This window comes from Python bivittatus, unplaced genomic scaffold (assembly GCF_059951505.1).
Source record: "Python bivittatus isolate LINGU-HERP-01145 unplaced genomic scaffold, Pbiv_v1 ctg000590_np1212, whole genome shotgun sequence".
Taxonomy (NCBI): domain Eukaryota; kingdom Metazoa; phylum Chordata; class Lepidosauria; order Squamata; family Pythonidae; genus Python; species Python bivittatus.
Window position 1 is genome coordinate 28,716,264 of NW_028277086.1, and position 22,410 is coordinate 28,738,673.

The following is a 22,410-nucleotide window of genomic DNA, read 5'->3' on the forward strand; positions in this document are numbered from 1 at the left end:
TACTGTCACCCTGCTTATTTAACCTATATGCAGAGTACATCATGAGAAATGCCAGGCTGGAAGAATCATAAGCCGGAATTAAGATTGCAGGGAGAAACATCAACAACCTCAGATATGCAGATGATACCACTCTAATGGCAGAAAGTGAAGAAGAACTTAAGAGCCTCTTAATGAGGGTGAAAGAAGAGACTGTGAAAGCTGGCTTGAAACTCAACATTAAAAAAACTAAGATCATGGCATCTGGACCCATCAATTCCTGGCAAATAGAAGGGGTAGAAATGGAAGCAGTAACAGACTTCATTTATTTGGGCTCCAAGATCACCACAGACGGAGACTGCAGCCATGAAATCAAAAGACGCTTGCTCCTTGGGAGGAAAGCTTTGGCAAACCTAGATAGCATATTAAAAAGCAGAGACATCACCTTGCCGACAAAGGTCCGCATAGTCAAAGCTATGGTTTTTCCAGTAGTAATGTATGGATGTGAGAGCTGGACCATAAAGAAGGCTGAGCGCCAAAGAATTGATGCCTTTGAATTGTGGTGCTGGAGAAGACTCCTAAGAGTCCCCTGGACTGCTAGGAGGTCAAACCAGTCAATTTTAAAGGAAATCAACCCTGATTGTTCATTGGAAGGATTGATACTGAAGCTCAAGCTCAGATACTTTGGTCACCTAATGCGAAGAGAGGACTCTTTGGAAAAGACCCTGATGCTGGGAAAGATTGAAGGCAAAAGGAGAAGAAGACGTCAGAGGATGAGATGGTTAGGTAGCATCACTGAAGCAATGAGCATGGAACTGAGCAAACTCAGGGAGGCAGTGAAGGACAGGAAGGCCTGGCGCAATATGGTTCATGGGGTCATGAAGAGTCGGACACAACTTAACAACTGAACAACAACAATTGAATATTTTGCCCTTCTCACCCTACAGATGAGAATGTGCTAGGTTAAAACAAGTGCCAGAGATACAAGTATATGGTCAGATATCCACTTACAGTAGGTATCCATGTCAATCAATGCCAAATTTCCAAGAGGAAACAGAGGATCAAATGAGAGAACATAATGATATTAAATTTTGAAAAGAAATATCTGCTAAACCAGGAGGGTTTTCAAGGAGGGAGGTACTATTACATGATTTGTTTAATGTCATGGGCTTTACACACTCACATGCAAGCACATTCTTAAATAATTACAATTATTTTTAAAATTAAACCAGATTAATATACCTGAAGCCTCCTGAGATTCCATTGGACAACTTGAGGGATTTTAGCCATTTGTGTTCTTTCCTACCAAGAAAATATGTAAGGGGACCTGGGACTTTGTTTGTCAATCAGGAAGATAATGCTACCAACTCCTCTGATCTGTGTCCCCCTCCCTCCTGATCACATGACCCTGAGCAGTGCATTTGCACTCAGCCTTGTGTTTCCAAATGCACACATACACAGCCACACAGATGCAACATGAGGGAAAACCAGAAACATGAACACAGACAAAACACCCACACATCATCCTGATTAGATCCTCATACACAACATATATGCATGCACCATGCTTGGTCTGGCCCCTGGGAAGAAAGTACATATATATGCACACATGCAGACAAACACATATGGAACATGCTGCTCCACTACCCAGAAGGAGGAGGAGTTTATTTGCCGCCTCCTAGCTGACGTATCACCAGATACCTCTAGAAAGGTTGCTAAATTTGTTGTAATTGCTACAGCTATTGTCTGTTGATTTTGATAACTTTCTTTACTGTTTAGGCTGATTTCCCCTTTTATGCACATTTTAATATGAAGGGGTTTTTTACCTTATGGTTTATTCGCTTTGATCTTTGACTGTACAGAAGAACATACAGATACAGTACTTCCCATATCGGCTGCTGGTAAAAGGGTTGGAAAGAATTCCAGAAGCTTTATGGTCTGCATGCTCTCCCTACCTTAGTTTTTAATAAAAATGGGGGAGGACTCTGTTCCATGCAGTACCCTTTAGGGGTGCCTTGGCTCTTAAGAGGAACAGTGAAGCCAATCTGAGTACTGAGTAGTTATTCACTGGCACAGATTATAATGTTTTCTTTCTTGGATGCTTTTGAAAAAGATCCAAAAATAGATGTTTTCAGGACTAGGCTGGGAACAGTATGGTATGTTCAATTAAACCATGAAGTCTAACAAATTTCCCTGGTTCACTGAACCCCTTCTTGTGACTGGAACCCTTCTCTGGTATCAGGAGCAGATGGTCAACAGGAATGTAAAGTCCTTCACGAGAGTATTGTATGTTTAGATGCTCCAAAACATTTAATGTTTTCTTTCTTTCTGCCTTGCATAATTGAGATGGAGCCATCCACTGAGTCCTGTAGTCTGTTTCATTGTGAGAAAGTCCATGTAAGTAAGGTGGAGAACCTACAGCTTAAAACTCAGTACAAGGTAGATAACTTGATTTTGTGATCCAGGTTGTATCTTTTAATTCTGCAATTAGAACTCGATAATTGTTTCTATTGCTAGGTTTCACCAACTCACACACGGCATGTGGGGAGTGGAGAACAAAAGCATCAGATTCATGCAGTTCTTTCATCACCACCTAGAGCATCAGTTGGCCTAAGGTAGGAGGCGTCTTACTTCTGAATGAAGTGTATTAATTAATGAGTGGAGGGTTTCTCTGGTCAACCTGTTTTTAATCTGAATTTCTTCTCAACATAAATGCAGATAAATTATTTTTAACACAATTTATTTTTAAGTGGCAATTACTTTTTTTCAGTTCATAAAAAAATAAGCCACTTTCAATCTTTTTAAAATTAAAGAAGAAAAAATAGTAATTCCTAGCGAGGGAATACAGATAGAAAGAGAAGAAAAAATCAAAGAAATATACAGTATAAGTGTTTTGTGTAGTTTGGAGGAAGCTATAGGGGTTTGGATAGAAGAGAAACACAAAAATATGTTGTCATTTAACAGACTGGAAAGAGTGGCGTTTTCATGTCAGGATATTGCAGAAGATGTTGCAGAAAAGGGTGTTTTATTTGTAAAAAAATTGTAAAATTTATGACTCATTAAATATTCTAAAGATGCAACAGATGTATGCTGTTCCATTAATCTTCTTTCTACATATTTTGCTACCACCTACCAGAAAACTAGAATCTTTCTTGGCAATATCCATCAAAATTCTTCATCCCTTGAAGCATGGTTCCATCATGTACTCTTGCATATTTTTTCTACCTATTTTTGGCCCAAAGTTCATGATCTTTGGCCTTACAAATAATTCCTAGATTTCTAGTGACACTTCCAATTATTTTGCTTGGCCAGTGTTTTGAATAGAGATCTCAATATGAATTTGTCTACATACCAACATCTGCAGAAAAGCCCTCTTAAAGATGCACCTAGTTTCATAGTCTCATTTTCAGTCAGGTGGAAGACGGTTTTCTTCTTTGCTGCCCCAGCTATGGAAGCCATACACTGAGGTGTTGTGCTAAGCTTTCACACTATCCACATTTATTTGTATTTATTAACAAGTTTTTTCATAGAACAAATGACAAATCAAAATGGAAAAAAAAAGAGAAAGAAATAAGAAAGTGCAAGAAATGAAAAAGAAAAAAACCCTCTAAAGTTAAAAAATATATGAATGACTTCTGACCTTCTTTTCAACAGATAATTGCAATCTTATTGTGCCTCTTAGATGTTATACAAGTCCCTTCAGCCCCTCATTTAATCCACATCTTTCTTAATTTTCATATCCATAAATTATAATTTCATTTTTTTTCTTCTTTCAGCAAAAAGTCCATGTAAGGTTTCCAGTCTTTCAGAAAAGTTTTTGGTTTTTTTTTTCTCTGACCAAACGGGTCAGTTTTGCTATTTCTGCAAATTCTGACATTTTCACAATCTGTTCCTCCGCTGTAGGGATTTAATTATTCTTCCATTGTTTGTGCAAACAGTAATCTTGCTGCAGTTACTATATACAAAATCAGTCTACCATGAGTCTTTCTAATTCATTGTCCATGAATTCCAATAAAAAGAATTCTGGTTTCTTCACAATATTAATCTTTAAAATCCTTTGCACCATTGTGTGAATATGTATCCAAAATTTCTTAGCTTTCTCATCAGTCCACCATGCATGATAAAATGTCCCCTCATGTTTTTCACATTTCCAACACTGGTTTGAAATACCTGTACATTTTTGATAATTTCTCTGGTGTCATAAACCAATGATACATCATTTCATTATTTTTTTCCTTAAATTATGACATAGTGTAAATTTAATAAGAGCTACCCACATTCTCTCCCAAGTGTCCATCTATATGTTATATCCAAAGTTAATAGCCCATTTTGTCATGCAATCCTTATCCCGTTCTTCTCCTGTTTCAAGTCTTAACAAAAGTTTGTACATTTTTGCTATTACATGTTCATCATTTGTACATAATTCAATTTCAAATTCCATTTTGTGTTTTTCAATTTCAATTGTCTTTTTATCCATATTGAGTCTTTCTTTTAACTGGGCATATGAAAACCATTGTAAACTATGCCCTTCTGCAGTCAGTTGTTCTCTTGACTTCATCTAAATTTCTACATCCTTCTGTATTAATAATCTTGGTGTGTTAAACATTTCTCTCTATCTGCTGTTTCTCTTCTATAGAATGCTTCCTGTGCTTAGGTTAATAAAGGTATCTTTGGGCACAGCCTGGACTTGTATTTATTTGATACACTCAATCTGGCACTTCTCACATAATAATTTTTAAAATCCACATTAATTTTAACTTTATTATACCATAAAACCCCATGCCAATCAAACCTCAAGTTATGAACTTCCAATTCTAACATTCTTTTATTTCTCATCATACAAACCAAACAACAGCCTGTGAAATACAGTTTAAAATCAGGTAATCCTAGCCCTCCTCTCTCTTTTGCATCCTGCAGAATTTTATATTTAAGCCTTGGTTTCTTGCAAATCTAGAGACATCTTTTTGCCATTGTTTAAAAAGTGCATCATTTTTCAAAACTGATATTATTTGAAACAAAAACATCATTCCAGTTTATACATTCATTTTTATCACATAAATTCTTCCAAACAATGATAGTGCAATTTTTCCCATCTTAGTAGATCTTTCTTAATTTCATTCCATATCTTAATATAATTATTCTGAAATAACTTACAACTCATATTGGACACAGTAATACTCAGATCTTTTACCTTTTTCTCAATCTGAAAACTTGTTTTTCCAATCAATTCTTTTTTATCTTCCAATCTCATATTTTTTGTTAACATTTTAGTCTTCATTAATTTTAAATCCAGATAGTGTACCAAATTCCTTCAGCTTTTCCATTAATATGTCTATTCCTTCCAAGGAATTTTAAACTATTAAAACCAAATCATCTGCAGATGCCCTTAATTTATATACTTCTTTTTTCACATTTATTCTCTCAACTTGTCTTATATCTCTATTAAAGAACTTCCAAAGCCAAAATAAATAGCAATGGTAAAAGTGGGCAACCTTGTCTTGTCCCTTTTTGTATCTCACAGGGTTTAGTCAATTCACCATTGACTATAATTTCTGCTGTTTGTGATGTATGTATCGATTTTACCCATTTAATAAAGTTACTTCCAAAATCCATTTTTTCCCAAATTTTTAAATAAAAAAATCCAGTTCAAATTGTCAAATGCTTTCTCTGCATCAAGAAATATCGACACGGCTTGTTTTTCATTATGTTGTTCCAAATATTCTAGTATATTAAAAATATTTCTTATATTGTCCCTCAACTGTTTTTTAGGCAGAAAGCCACATTGATTTTCATGTATGAAGTCCTGCAAAACACCTTTCATTTTTTCAGCTAGAACCATAGTCAATATTTTATAAGTCATTATTCAATAAAGAAATTAGTTGATCATTTTTTTGGTGAAGTCAGATCCTGTCCTTCTGTATGAATTAAAGCAATATTCACTCCTTTCCAACTTTCTGGTATCAATCCCATTTCCAAAATAGAGTTCATCATTTTTTGCAGAGGTTGTATCAGTTCATCTTCAAAGCATTTATAATAAGATGCAGGTAATCCATCTGGTCCTGGTGCTTTCCCTGTTTTGATCTTTTTTATAGACTCATACTTCTCTTATTGTTATAGGTCCGTTCATCATCTGCTTACACTATCCACATTTACAATGGGAGTAAAGAGCTTCCTTTTCTGCTTGCCTTTTATAGTTAGTGATAATTTTATAGTATTAAATGAAATTAAATATTATTTGAGCTGCTGTTTTACCTCTTTTTATTTGTGTGTGTGTGTGTGTGTATGTATATGTATATATTCATTCATTCATTTTGCCTGCTAACTGCCTTGGGCACATAGGGCGGGAAAGGGGAAGTTTAAATTACCATCTTCAACATCATCATCTTACCTTAATAACAGTTTTTCTTTGAACTTTCTGGCAGAAAACCTAGAGGAGAGGGCAAGAAATGTCGCAAAGTGTATGGGATGGAGAATAGAGATATGTGGTGTACAGCTTGCCGTTGGAAGAAGGCCTGCCAGAGGTTTATTGACTGAAGCCCAGAAACAATACGGAGTTGTGTATAGTAGGGTTCCCTTGCTGCAACTGTGCAGTGTGACTCTTCCCACCTCCTTGAGCACTGACGGCCATAGAAGGCTGGCACTCTACAGCAAAAAAATGTATTTCAAGGGGAAGGACTTCTCAAAAACCTATATGCAGCAATATAGGAAAAACTAACAAAATCTTTACCAAGTTTTGAATCAGGAGCAGCTATATGCATCTTTCTTTAAAGAACAGGAACAATATCTCTTTTTAATACTTTGAACAACTTGCCTGTCAGGACATTTGTCTTTCATACTGCATCATGATCAGTATTTAAACTTTGGAATCACTTAAAACCAAGATTGAGTGATGCTACTTTTCCTAGAATGAAGTAAATAAAACACACATACACACAGAGACACACACTAAACTTTAGAAATAAGCTACATTTTTCACAAGAGCAGCTCTCCCAGAAGTGGTAAATAATTCTAATGTGAACAGTCTTGATTTAGCGTCTAGTGCTTGTCCTTTAAGGATAATGGGATGATGCTTTGCTAAAGGGACAAGAAATTTAAGCGTGAGAAGAACTCAGACCTGAAGATTGAGCATCTTTTGTATCTGTCCCAAAGAAGGCTAGTTGGGGTACAATCACCAGCAGTCCTAAGCAAAAAAAAACCACACGTGGGAAAGGAGTCTGATTTTAAATGAACTTGGATGGAAATCAGCATACATACCAACATAGTATGGGTTCCAGGATATCTTCCTAGAAGCAAGTACTGGAAAATGTACATCTCACAGTGCTAAAGGCTCTGCTCAGAATAAACATGGGCAGCCCGATGGACTTCATCAACATTAATTCAGGGATGTGATCCAACCCAGCAGCTTTTCCCCTGCTTTTTATGGCATTACTAGATCAACAGTTTAATTCAAGCAGCGATTACTTCAGGGGAGAGAAACTAGAAGGACAAACTGGTTTCCCACTTCCCAACATGTAAAATATGAGTGCAGCAAAGCAGATGTCTGTATGTAAAAATTCCATTGATTATAAAGTTCTTTCAAGATCAGAAATAAAAGCCTTCACACTGGCTTGCACTTTCATAGGTTTTTGTGCTTTAGTGTAATTTAATCTTCTTTTGGCTCATGAGATAGACTATTGTAGCTGTGGTGTAAATTGAGCTAATGCTTAAGAATCAGTAGAAAGTTTGGGTACAGATGATTGGAAATAATGTCTACAGATGACCTACTAAAATAAAGGAATTCATATAAGAGCACTACCACATATTAATATAAATACGGCTTGTGCTCAAGACCTTCCTGGTGGATTTTGTCCTTCGATATTAACTCCAGTGGGATGAGATAGGTATCCCAAGTTGGGAAAACAAGAGCAAGAATGGGAGCCCTTGATGCTGTTGTATGATGACAAGTCAGAGATAAATTTTATTTCGGGGTGGGGGGGTAGAGAAACCGCTGATGGAGTATATTACAAATCTCTATTATCGAGAACGTCTGCCTATAATAAATATAAAAAAGCACAAAATTTAATTAAAACACAGAATATTAAGCTAGGGCTGACTCTTATGTGAACTTCAGAACTATTAAATTAGCTTTAATGCTATGACAATGTTAAAAGATTTCAGGTAGGCCTGGAATTGTCTTCCAAAATAAGGCTATCTGGTTGAAAACACCTCTACTGTACTGATAAGACTCTCTTGAACTAGCATTTCCATCAGATACTCATCCAGTTTTCTCATTGTCTTCAAAAAGCATGTTATTCCAAACATAACTAGAGAATAGGAAATGTCTTTCTTGAGATTTGGTAGAAAAGTAAGAAAAGGGATGAATTCAACACAAACTGTTATTTCCTTTATGGTTTGGTCTTCAACTGTCTAGCTTAACTACCAGAGTCAAGCAAAAGTTAGATTAAGGAAAATCTGAGGCTTTATGTTTTTAGCTCTTTATTTGCCTGTAAATTGTGTTTGTCAGGGATGCCTTCAAATCATAGTATTTACCCAACTGGGCAGCTGACAGTTAACTCTGAAAGAGTATATCATGTGATAATCACATCTGTGTTCTAACTTGAAGGTGTTATGTTGCAGTCTTATATTTGTGTTGAAATATTGTACATCTCTGAATGCACACATGATCCATCCAAAATTCACTCATAACTTGTTCTGACCTGCTGCTTCATGGCCAGTGTACATCCTGAGGAAATATCAAGTATAGCTCTATTTATTGTTTCCTAATTTCACATAGAAAAAATGATGAGAGTTTATATTTTCAGGCTCACTTTCTGGCATTCCCATTTAAAAGTTTCTAAATGATAGGGCTACAGGCAAGGACCTGCTTGAAAACACAGAAGGCTTCCACCATAATGGAAGTAGTTCAAATTAGGCTAAGTAGACTAATGGTCTGAGCTAACCAAAGATAGCTTTATAAGATTAATGTAATTTTCTTGATATATATAAAAAATAAAATCATCTGGAAAGCTGAGAGTGCTACCAATGAATTTACTAAATTTTCCACACATTGAAAGTATAGGTGCATTTACTTTAATAAAAGTTCCAGCTATAGTATATTGATTTGATTTTCTTTATACTGGACCTTATTCACATCATCCTATTCAAGTTCTGTTAGTTCAGTATCTGTTTGCACAAGATGATATGCCATACATTTTTATAAAATTGTAACTTAGTTAATTGAATCAGCTGTTAGTGTAAATTGTGATCACATGCCCTGGAGAGATCAAGACAGAAGCGGGAAAAATTATTCTAAGCTGTGTGGGTTGGGCATTATTGGAAATAAATAGCTTTTTGCATATATTTGCATTGTAATATATGCCAAATTAATATTGGTAAATTTATTATTTCTACTGTTATGTTAATGTTCTCAAATGTTCAGAGCAGGAATAAACAGATGATAAATTATAATCAGACTCCACATTCACAAGAATTTTAAAAAATGCTCATTCAGTATTTTTATCACACATTTCTCTGTTTAACTCTGCACTCTTGAGGACTAGACATTTTTAAAGATTGAAAAATAATCACAGGATAACTGTTTGCCAAATGTTGTTTATCCCTGTTTCTGTGCAATATAGCCTTTGTAAGCCCGTCTACTGTTTATTCCCATCTTCAATTTTTGGTTCTGCAGATTTGCACGGGGTACGTTCAAGTTTTCAACAGTGAAAAGGTCTCACGTGGTAACACTGAGACTATCTTTATAGCGTTATTTGAACAACTTTTTCCATAGTTAAAGCCAACTGCCCTAAGATAAGATTTGCTTGTTTATTCTTTGACTGAAATTACTGCCAGATAACTCTTGGATCTGTATTATAAAGAGACAAACATAATTTGACAGTAGAATTTGGCTTCTTGTACTTAATAAGTGTTCCTTGTAAAACTGATTGCAACATAATGAATTTTTTTTATTGCTGGAGAATTTCAGTAGGGCTTTAGAACACGCAAAAAGGCACAGAAAATAGGTGCTAACCAGAATTGTAACTAAGATACATATTAAGCAAGGGGGTTGTTGTAAGCATTTCATAGGGGTTTTTAAATGAATTTTAAATTCTTTTACTGCTTACCTAAGTATTATTTCATAATTTTTTCTAGCATATCATTGAGGTTTTGAGAAGTCCAAAATGTTTGCCCAAACTTTCCCTGATATTTTTCTTAAGATGCATTCACAGATATTTTAAGGCTCTATCAGACGGTCATGTTCTGAGATCACCATTAGCCTCATTTCGCTAAATGATGATGTTGAGCTTCAGAATGAGGGCAGGTAATATTGTCTCTGACTCTTGTCAAAAGAAAGGTAGTGAGTTCCCACCCTTAGCTCAGGGCTACTTTGAAAATCTCTCCTCAGTGCCTATTTTGACATTTCCAACGTCTTGTATGAAAACTGTTATCAAGCCTCCTCCATGCCCAATCCAAGACTACTTTCTGGTGAGTTAAAATAATCTTGAATATATTTTACATAAGTTTTATACATAAATAATTATGTTAGAATCAGCCATGAAAAGCTACCATTTTTTTCTTTCATTCAGGATTGTGTCTTCAGATGAACCTGTTTAGAATGTGCCCAGTGTCATCAGATCATCATGTTTGCTTTGTTATTTTAATCAACCTGCAGATTAAAGGAATATGCTGTATACAATATGGGTGCAGTAGCCCCCATTAGCTTTTGATTATTTACACTCCTGAATTGCAAAATTTCTTGCCACTGATTCCAGAATCAGTTAAAATAAATTGCAATTCACTCTTGCCTCTACAAATTCATTTAAGACAAAAAACTAAGAATTTTTGTCAGCATGTTTATCTGTGTTATAAAGACCAAGAACAATGAGAAATTAAGTCTGAACCTGAATATATGTATATTTTTTTGATTATCAAAGGAGTTGAGGACATTCCTAACATTTCAAAACTTCATTTTCTTTATTTTTAAAAAAATCTACAGTATGGATTTTTGGAATCTGATTAAAAAATTGTATAATCCAGGATTTTGTATAATCCAGGATTTCGATTCCAACAGTTGGCAGACTAGATGGTTCTGGAAGGTTCACAAGCAGCCCATTATAATTACCACTTCCTTCAATTTGTCTCAAGCAATGCAAGAGGACACGAGAGCTTAGCTCCTGACTGCTGGGGAAATGGAAAGATGTTCCATTAATTATGTGCAGTTTACTGGTGGACAGATGTCATTGGATTTCGCCCTCTATTTCCTCTGAGAGGAAAAATCTAGAGAATAGTGATATAGGTTTACTAAACATAGCTTGGTAAACAGAGAGAAATTGTATTTTTTGACCAAAGTTATTCAATAAAATTAAAGAGGAATGCTCACTTGACATTGTTTAAATTGGATTATAGCATGTATCATAATCTTACATATTTGGAATGGTTTCATTTGGAAAGGTTAGAGGGATTTGTAGACAGTGTAGGAACTGAAATTCACTAGGACGTAATTTATTGCTATTTAATACTTGTTAGTATAAAATTATGGAAATGATATATTAGAAACAACCTTGCTGTTTTGATGTGCAGTGACACTTTAAATCACTATCTGCAACAGAATTACTGCCCAATAAATTATTTTTCAAATGAATATTATTTATAGATAAAATTTATAGATAAAAGTCAGTTATACCCTTTAGCCATGTTCACACCTAGGATTAGGATGTTCTGAGGCTTCTTTGGGGATTAATATGATGCACCTGGTATGGCAAAGTGTTTGTTGCGTGCAGAACGGGCCTCTGTGACTTGTCCAACAAACTGTGGTTTAAAAACTCCTGGCTTAATGTGGGCAAATAAATGTGGGTTGCTCAGACATCCTCTGACTGTCCTCTTCAAAGTTCAATCTGTCCTGGCCATATTCAGGGCATTCCTGATTCTTCAGCTCTAATGTGGTAACTGATTTGGGAACACTAGAAAAAAGGGAAAAAAGGGGATTGTGGCATATATAATCTGCATTAGTACTTATTATCCTGCAAAGCAAAAATTGTTAATTGTACTTCCACTGTGTCTTCTTTGAATTAGTGGAATGACTAGATTCATGCCCATAATTATTATTGAGATTCCGAAATACAGAATAAAAATAAGGTTGGAATCTAATACATACATACATACATGCATACATACATACATACATACATGAATAAACTTTTTTGAGATTAAAAGATTCCAATCCTGAATTTGAAAATACTTTTTGTAACCAATTTTCCTGGCATTTTTTATATGACTGTTTTTCCTCAGCAAAACTCAGATCTTTTTCTTTTGTGAGTTGTTTTCAGCAAGCGAATACTGAAGTCTCTCCAAAGATAGGAAAAGAGGCATGCTTCTGTATATTCTAAAACGTGTGTTCTGAAGAGCCTGGAGTACCTCAATGTGCATATCAATAATGCCTATCAAGTTGATGGAATGGCAGTTGTTCTTTTTTTTAAACTTTTGCTCACCTTTCCAAGCTATGTGCAGCCTATACCCTGAAACCTACATCTAGCTGGTGCCTCAGCATCCTTTGGAATGCAGACTTACCTGCCAAAAAACAAAATTCCATGGGCAGAGAAATGAAGGGGTAATGGATTTATGAGGGAAGAAACAACTTCTTATCTGCTAGGCTCTGATTCAGCCAAACACTTCATTGTGTTTAGCTTTACTTGCGTCGTCTTAGTTAACAATGAATTTCAACCCATCACACTATAAGGGTATTAGAATGTGCAAGTTGCACTTCTAATTTTTCTAGATTTCTATTGCACGACAATCTGGGTTGTTTTAGACGTCACACCATGCCCCCTAAACACAGAATACTATTTTTCTCCCTCAACTGAAGTAATTTAGACATACCAAGAATAGTACTTTGAGTTGACTTGTTAAATAAAATATTGAAACTTAGGTCTAATTGATTAGATGTTTTAGTTGCTTTTATCTGTGACTGTTGAAGATTTTAATATTCAGAATATGCAGTAGTTTAGTCAAAAAGAATAAGAGACAACTGCCTTATTGAATGGTGCAATATTGCTTTTTACTCAAAAAAGGGCTAACTTTTTGAAATAGAATTTAAGCTACTGTGAAGAATGTTAATTCAGTGTATATTAGAAAGTCTGTATCGACACAACTAGAACATTTTATCAAATGGTTTTAAATCAGTGTAATAAGCTTTACCCAAAATATAGACTCTTTCCTTAAAATACGTAACTAACTTTTAAATAGGAATGCAACCTGCAAACTGTTTTTCAGTGCAGAGCTTTACTTTCATATTTCAATTAATTTTCAGCTAATTTTTCTTGCATGCACATATGACCACACATGAAAGGAAATTAGCTAGAAAGTCTATTAAAACAGGCAGAAATTCTTATACTATTTGTCAGAAATTGCTTTTGGTCCAATTCTGCTGTTTAGGCAATGTGAAATTAGTTTAAACTTTCCTTAATCTTTCTCTAAATGTACATCAGAAATTGAACCACATTCCTAAAAAATCATTGTTAGTGTTTAATCAGCACAGTGAATCATTCTCAATTTGGGAATTTACTTCTGAGTGTTTCTGCATTTTTCTGAAGAAATAAACAACAAAAAAGTCTTTCTGTACAAAACCCATAAATTAACTAAAGATTATAAACCTTAGGATTTTTTTTTTAATTTACCATGATTATTCTGTTGAAGTTATCTGGAGGAATGTCAGTGTACAGGCATAAGGAAAAGGAATAGACTTGGGGACTAGTTTAGGTCAACAAGATTTATTAGAGTGGGGCAGGAAATTGAATACCCTTCAGATGTTTTAGACCAACTTTTATCATCTCCAGCCAGCTTGGCCAATGTTAGTTGCTTGTGCCTATGATAGACACCTATTTAAGTTATCAAATTTCTTCAGTTTTTTGGCTTCAATTTTGGATTCTCATTGTAAGTTGTGGTTATGCTGTTCCTTTGTAGCTCTTAAGCACTTTCAGTGTCTATATTCATAACTTTGGATAAGCGGTGAAATTAAAATGATCTGTCATGAAGATGGCAGAACTTCCAGTAGGTTAATAGTCTGGCAGTGATGAAACAGAAAAGTCAATTGGCCATGTTCCTGCAATACATTAAAAAAATCCGTATCTATGAACTACCAAAGCATAACTGTACACAATGTTAATTTACAGATGATAGCAAAAAGTGGCAAACTACTCCTGCTCTCTCATATGTCTTCCATTAAAACTGTTTTTATGTTATAGTTCGGTATAAGGTTATAATCTACAATGTACTGAATCATCTAGTTTCTTTCTTCTGTTCACTATCTTTTAAGCCAAACATTCTTCCAAGAGTTAATTAGGTTTTTAGTTTACCTGCACAAGTACAGCAAATTAATGAATAATTGTAATGAAGGACAATATCAAAATGTTATTTCTTGAAGTGGTTTCTTTGAGATATTTGTATCAGTTTATAAGAGAATGTGTCCTCAGTTCAAGTTAGTTTCAGTATTAGCACCAGTCAATCTTGTAGAAACTTAGTAGTCATGAATGATCATGTTATTAGCAGCTTGCCACGGAGTTTAGAAAGTTTTTCCAAACAGCAAAGTTTTTTACTAAAACTATTACTGATAAGTCATCTTCGTTAATGATTTATTTTTAGATGACATGTTTATATGTCTGGAACTAGTACTATCTAGGTAGAATTGTTATTAGATCTTATTGCATACATCAAATCATGACATTTTGCATTAAGTTTCAGTAAGGGTATGCGTTTTTCCAGGCCAAAAACCAGTTGGCTGTTAAGTGGCAGGATGGGGTTGTTATTCCAAAAAGGAGATGGGGTCAAAACAAATACGTCAGCAGGTCAAGATAAAAATTAAATTTCCCTAAATGTAATTTACATTGAAATTTAGTTATATTTAATGTAGATCAAATAAAGTAGTTAAATAAAGTTCACATGATCACTCCTTATGTATTTAATAATTTTCCCTGTCTATATTGGCTACTTTTGGAGGGATTCTCTATGCCACATCCCACTTCATAAACCCTTGTTTGTGAAGCCAGGAAGGACTACTGGACCATGCTGGCTTCGTTTTGAAATCCTGGCTAGTTTTAAATTAACGGTCCTTATTACATACAAAATAGGGAACTTTGGGTGGATGTTGGTCAGTCTTTGCTAGTTATTAAAACAGGACAAGATCCAGAATACCCGACCTGAGTTCAGTTGCTTTTTGTTTTTGAGAGACTTGGTAGAGTCATAAACATGGACTAAGGTTGAACCCAGTGGCATCTGCAGAGCATCAATAGATGATGAAAGCCTTATTGCACTCTTGCAATTCAAGCTTCGCTCCTTCTGTACCTGCGTTTTGACATTCCAAGAGGCAGAGCTTATGTTGCAAGAGTGTGATCCTGCTTTTGTCATTTTGATGGAAGTTTTGGATTCTGCAGACACATCTGGTTGAGCCTTTCACAAGATCAGTGGACCGTATAGATTTGGCTAAGTATAATAGAGAAAATAATTCTATATGTGGTAGACTAATTCTACTCATGTATCTTCTTTATGCTTCATGTCTGGCTTGCTTTGCAAAAGTTTGGATAACTTTATAAAGTCAAAACCTAGTCTTGGCCTACTGGTGAAAAGAGAAGGTGTGTTCTAATGTTCATGTTTATGTCAAATCCAGATCTGCCAGGTATTTGTGAAACCTTTCCTACCAAAACTGCAATTTACTTAAAACTGAATCAGTGGTAATATTACAGAGGCACACAGGGACATTTACAGGGAGGTCAAAAAAGTCAAGATGGCAACAGTGTGAAGCACTGCCCCTTTTTGTGGCACACATGTGACACTCTTGAAAAGAGTGGAGCTTCATAGAGTCATGCCTGCCATCTTGACTTTTTTGACACACACATACCCCTGTAGATACCTCTGCAGTGACATGGCATAATAATAATTCTTTCATGGGGAAAAAAGCCAAGTTCAAAAATATCCATTACATGCTTGTTGTCTCATATAACATGATACACAGAAAAGCAGTAGTCTATATTAAGAACTAAGATTCCAAGTTTAGTTAACAAGTTTGTGCATTGAGCCTGACTTTCTAGGGATTATTTACAGAATCTATAAAACCTCTAATAAACAATTTAAAAAGGCTCAGCAAGAATCCCATATAAATTGGTCTGGGGATTTTCTGTTATATTTTATTATTACAGTACATTCTGATAACAGAAGCTACTTGGGTTATTTCAAGGAGAGGGTAAGTGTAGCCAATATTATTCAGTTACAGTTTCTGCAGATATTTCAACATGCAGTTCTACGTATGTGTTACTTCCCATAGTAAGTGTTGGACTATTTGAATGAATGTATCTGCAACTGCACATTACATATTTTCATTTTTAACACACTTGTTTTGTACCAGCTCTGCATTTTGCTAAAAATCTACTTAAGTAAATACTTATCCAAAGTTAGCTTCCTAGCAGAGAAGGCATAGGTGTGACGTTTTGTTTTTAGATAATACAACTAAGGTTAATGAATACATACCAGTCTACGTGCAGCTTGTTTTAAGTCCCATTGTTTATGATAGGAGAGTAACAGAACTTTCCCACTGCGATCTCCTTGCTGTTTCCCAACAGCTAGCATACTAGGTGGTTCTGTCTTTTTTCCTTCCTCCCATTGACTGCAATAGGATATTTTTAAATTTGGGAATTCCTAGGCAGGTATTGGACTATTTTTGTGGATGTACTGGAGACTTTGGATGGGGACATATACAGCCATTTCCATTACCCCGGTGTTCCCTACACTCTGCTGGTCAAGGACTGCCAGGAGAACATCTAGATTGGCAGCCCATTCCAGCATAGCATCAGAGGACCCCCCAAGAGAGGTCCTTGCAGAGATTTGGGTCTCTTAAGGCTGCTTAGCCTGCCTCCCAGGAGACATAGACTGGTTCCTTTAAGCATGTGCTGAAATCATTCCTCTTTAAACGCCAGGCCCTCTATATTTTGGCTAGATTTTCTCTAGTATTTATAATGAATTGTCAGCTGCTTAAATGCATCCAGTTGCAATGGTTGTCAGATTGAAAGTGATTATGTAACTTTGGCCCTCTGAGCTACTCCTTAAATTCAGTAGAATTAAACTTTTCAAATGCCTCGAGCCAATTTATTTCCAGTCAATGCCTTCTATCTAGATAAGCAGAAGAGTTGAATATGCAATCATTTGAAGAGTGGAGCCTGGGGATAATGATTTTCCTGATATAATTATTTCAATTAAGCAACGTTACTATTTTACTGATATTTTTAAAACCCTACCATGCTGCTTTGTTTTATATATAGTTATCCAACATTTTGTTACCTGATTTTGGGAAATACACGTTAAGAAACCTAGGATCTGTCCAGCACAGGAACAAACATCTCTCCCATTGTACTGTGACTCTAATTCCACATCATAACTTCCGACAGTTGAGAGGAATCTCATTGTACATATGCTGTTGAAGGGCTGGGTGTTGAGATAGCATACAGACATCGCCATCACTAGAGGGCTCATTCATAATAATATATTTTACCCCTGTGCCAGGGGAGTGATTTCTAGGTTGGCCTCGGATTAGATTCAAGCCTACCTCGAAGCAAAGACTGGAAGTGATTAACGAAAATTAAGTAAAAATCTATCTTGGGATAACAGCAGCCTACCTCTAGTATGACATGGGGACAGATGGCAACTACCCTCAGTATGAATGCTGCAAAATTATGGTATGTTTCAAAGCCTGCAAGGCTGCGTCATATCTCTGGGGTTTCCCTTTCATTGGAATCAGTGGAACTCCATCCAAAGAATATAAGGAAAGTGAGTTATCTTTCAGGAGAGTTTCTTTTCTTATCTGTTTAATATGGAAAAATTCACTTTATAAATATTTGAAAGAGAGCTTCCAACTTTGGCACTAATGGAAATACTGGATACTTTTCATATATATTTAGAAGGTTATTTGAAAAGAAATGTTCTGTCTTTTTATATAATTTTTAATCAAATACAGATATTCTGATTACTACTTCTTGGTTTCCTATCAGGCTGTACATGCAAAAATAAAACTAGTTCAGGTCTCAAAATCTTGAGTTGGGGGTGGGGGAACCAACTGTTTGAAGTGCTTTGCTAGCTTTTGGTATATTGTGTGTTTTGTGTGTGTATATAATATATGCAAATTATAAATATATATAAATAGATTCATATGGTTAAATGTTTAGTGTTTTTTCACTGTTCTCCAAGGAAATAAAAAGTGTTTTGTATTGCTTTATGAACTGATTTAAAAGGCTTTCTGTGATGACTAAAAATATTTTACAGCTCTTTTACCCCAGAAATGGGTACTTCTGCTCTGATGTAAATCTCACCGTTGATTTTGGAAGCAGAATTTTAGGTTTTAAGCTGGCCCTACTGAATAGCACCAGGTAAAATGCACTTTCTCGTGGCATGCAGTCTATTTTCTCTGAATGAGCTTTCAAAACTAGAGACCACAACACGTTTACATTTTGTGTGTGTGTGTCCTGTTTTCTTCCCTGCCTAACAAGAGTTGCAGAACCTGAAATCTTTGGTCTTTTGGGTGGAGAGGAAGGAAAGAAAAATAATGTGCTACTGAAGTAATAGGATGTGAGATCTATCATTAGGAATAGATTAGTCCATCTGTTAAAATCCATTGTAGTGATAGTCTGCAGTAAGTGAGCTCTGCTTCGTAATTCTTGGCTGTGACAAATATGCCTTTGCTTTACTTGTCATAAAATCCGGTGTTTTACTGTTAATGGCTATTTCTTTGGTTGCATTTGCTTGAACTTAGTTGGAAGACCTTATTCAGACTGTTATGATGTCCATAAATACAATTTAAATGCACTTATAATTGATTTGCTACCATGGAATATGCTGAATTATTTCATTTAATAAAAGCCTTTGTGTAAATGTTTTCACATGTGATTTGTTTCTGTTAGCTTTTCCTCTTTTTGTACTGAAACAAAAATGTACAATATTCTAGGAAGAGAAAATCAGTTATGTCTACAATACTGCATTAATTAATCTAAAACTGAAATAATGGATTTAATTACTTGTCAGAGTTTTAAAAATTCCAGCATATTTTGAAGCAATATTCCTTCATTATGAGGTATTATAATATATACACACGAGAGAGAGATGTTTTCTATAGCTAAACACAAGAGCATGGTGCTACCACTGAAGCCTTTTAACATTCTTACATTCATTTGCATTGTGCCATATCTGTAGTTGGAGTTTTATTTCTCAGTAATCCAAAGATTTAATCAGAAAGCAAGTTGCACATGTCTGATGAAGGCATCAAGGCAGACATTTTTGCTTCATCTCCCAATTGATGAGGAGGGGGTTCAAGTGGATCTTGGGGGACTTCAATTTGCCTTCTCTAGGGCTGGGGTCTGAGGGGGCTCAGGAGCTCATGGCCACCATGACAGCCATGGGCCTATCTCAAATCATCCAGAGCCTGACACGGAACAGTGGCCATACACTGGATCTGGTGTTCCTGCCAGAGCAGTGTCTATGAGATCTGAAATTGGGGGAGCTTTTGGTGTCCCCCTTGTCATGGTCAGATCATACCCTGATCACAATGGAATGTGCAACAGCTTCAGAGGACCTTGGATGAAGCGGATTAACTGGATCCCTTTCAGTCGGGATTCAGGCCTGGGTATGGGATGGAAACAGCATTGGTTGTGTTTTGGATGATCTCCTTCCTCCAGGGCTGATTCCAGTTGGTGGTGGTTGGGGAAGAGAGATCCCGCCTTCAGCCCCTGTTATGTGGGGTGCCACAGGGTGAGGTATCATCAGTATGCTGATGATACCCAATTATACATCTCTGCCCCTGGCGAATTAAGTGATGCTCTGAATGTCTTATCCCAGTGCCTGGAGGCTGTGAGGGTCTGGATGGGGAACAACAGGCTTCAACTGAGCCCTGGCATGACTGAGTGGCTGTGGGTTCTCAGGCTTTCTGGTGCTAGAGTTATGCCATCTTTGGTACTGAATAGGGTTGCACTGCCCCAGGCAGGCCCTGTGCACAATCTGGGGGTCCTCCTGGACTCACGACTCCTGCTCGAAGAGCAGGTGGCAGTCATGGCTAGGAGGGCCTTTGCACAGCTTCGTGTTGTGCACCAGTTGTGCCCATTCCTAGATCAGAGGGACCTAATCACTGTCACTCATGCCCTGGTCACCTCCCATTTGGATTTCGGTAATGCACTCTACATGGGGCTGCCCTTGAACAGTATCCGGAAGCTTCAACTGGTGCAAAATGCAGCAACATGGGCAGTTATGTGTGCCCCTAGGGCAGTACACATTACACCTCTGCTTTGTGAGTTGCACTGGTTGCCAGTTTGCTTCCGGGTCCAATTCGAGGTACTGGTTTTGACCTTTAAAGCCCTTCATGGCATGAGGCCAGGTTACCTGAGGGACTGCCTCTCCCCAATTACATCTGCCTGTCCCATCAGATCTGGCAGAGAAGGCATGCTGCGGATCCCGTCTGCTAGAGAATTAGATTTGGCGGGTCCCAGGAGATGGGCCTTCTCTGCTGTGGCGCCTGCCTTGTGGAATCTCCTCCCCCCAGAAATGAGATTAGCTCCATCCCTCTTAACATTCCATAAGTCCCTTAAGACCCGGCTATGTGATCAGGCCTGGGGGTCCCAGGGGACCGGGGAGATTTTACAATGGCTCCCTTATTAATTTTATCCCCTCCTGTTTTGTGTGTTTTTACAGTTTTTTATATGTAGTTGTTTTTATGTATTTATTTTTTTAATTGTTGTACGCCACCCAGAGTCACCTTGTGTGAGGTGGGCAGCTATATAAATATGATAAATAAATAAATAAAATAATTGGAGTTACAAGACTTTCTGAAAACCATTTATTTAAATTAGTTGGAAAATATTTATCACAGTGTGCCCTCCTATGGTGACAAGTATGGTTACAGTTTTTTTTAAAGTCACAAACCTGCACAGGATGTTTGGTGGTGGGTGAGTCGGGGTCAATTTGTGCATCTTTTCCCACTGCAAAGGTGGCTCTTGATGGGTGTGCCAGGAGCTGCAGTCCCAAAAAGTGTTGAAGACAGGACAAAAACTATATGATTGAATTTACATTGAGATTTAATCAACATTAAATACAATTAATATGATTGTCTTCCACCTATGCTTTTCATCATTTTTCTCTTCTATGACATTAAATGATACAATTTGCTAACTTTCTGAGGTCTCTGGGGTCCAACCTAGAAATGTTCAGAGCAACATGCAGGCTTGGAATATTTGGTTGTAAACACTTTCACCAAACAGACACAATGTTCACATACACATTTTTAACCTGGAGTGGGATGACAGCAAATGATGGGCAGGTAACATGGCATGTTAGTCCAGATAGGCACAGAAAGGATATGCAACACTACTTTCCAAGTCATCCTCTAGCAAAGAAGGAAGGGCATTTTAACAGTCACCCAAGTCAATACCTGTGTGAATACTTTAATCACATGTCTAGCTACCCTCACTGTATTTATTAAATTTATAGGCCACCTGATTATATCATGACCCTAGGCAAGTATAAGACAATTTAAAACAATGCAATACAAAACAATACAGAAAGCAAACATCCAGAGAAAATAACATATTACTAACAAGCCCATCATCCCACAAGGGGTCCACCATTCACTCGACCCAAGACCTGGGGAAAGAGGCAGGTTCTGAGGGCTCATTTGAACAAGTGTGGGGTGGACGGCCATACAAACCTCTGGAGGGCTATCGGGTGCTATGACACAGGAGCCCTGCTTCCTGGGTCCCATCAGATGACATTCTTTAATCAATGGGACCCAGAGCATGCCAACCAAGACAGATGGTCCCTGGGATAACTAGATCCTATGCTTGACCAAAGCCAAACAAAGCATAGTAAGGCTTTATGCAAGAATGGTTTTTTTTTTTTCTTCAGTTGGTGGGGTCACTGATTCTTTGGGAGGGTTAAAGGCCACCGAAGGCAGAGTGATGAGGGAGTATGGATGAGGCCGTCACACACATGAACTGGTCTGGAAGCCACATTATCAAGTTATGGTAATTGTTTAATCAAAAGTCAGCACCATGATCAGAAGGAGCTCTATGTGTGCTAAAAGTGATTTCAAGAGCCACTTCTTTGTTTACCGTGATGCGTCCCTGCAATATAACCAATAGAGGGTAAAGCATTAAAACAAGGTCAGTGTTCAGTGCTACAGCAGATGCATTGTGTACACAATCCCTGGGATTTGGAAATCTGGCTTGAACAGTTCTGTCTGAATCCATGGATAACCATTGCCAATCAGAGTAAACAGGATTAAGCTGTCAGAACAAGGAAGCTTTCTAGATGCCAACAAAATCCATCTAAAGCAAAAATGGCTAACGTGGCCTTCTAGATACTGTTAAACCACAACCGCAGTCATTCCTTATCATTGGCCATAAATTGATGGAAAAATTGGAGCTCAGCACCATCTGC

At 36.8% G+C, this 22,410-nt stretch overlaps 1 protein-coding gene across 2 annotated transcripts in view; it reads left to right on the top strand.

Annotated features, from left to right (window-relative positions):
- The window catches only part of ZNF704 (zinc finger protein 704), a 68,860-nt gene extending 50,006 nt beyond the window's left edge, over nt 1-18,854 (top strand). The window contains exons 8-9 of one of the 2 annotated variants that reach the window (XM_088149184.1): nt 2,494-2,591; nt 6,376-18,854. In XM_088149184.1, coding sequence (XP_088005310.1) covers nt 2,494-2,591; nt 6,376-6,691 — 414 coding nt within the window. In that variant the 3' untranslated portion in view covers nt 6,692-18,854. The remainder of the gene's footprint in view (nt 1-2,493; nt 2,592-6,375) is intronic. The other variant, XM_088149186.1, reaches the window with a different exon arrangement.
- The last annotated feature ends 3,556 nt before the right edge of the window (nt 18,855-22,410 follow it).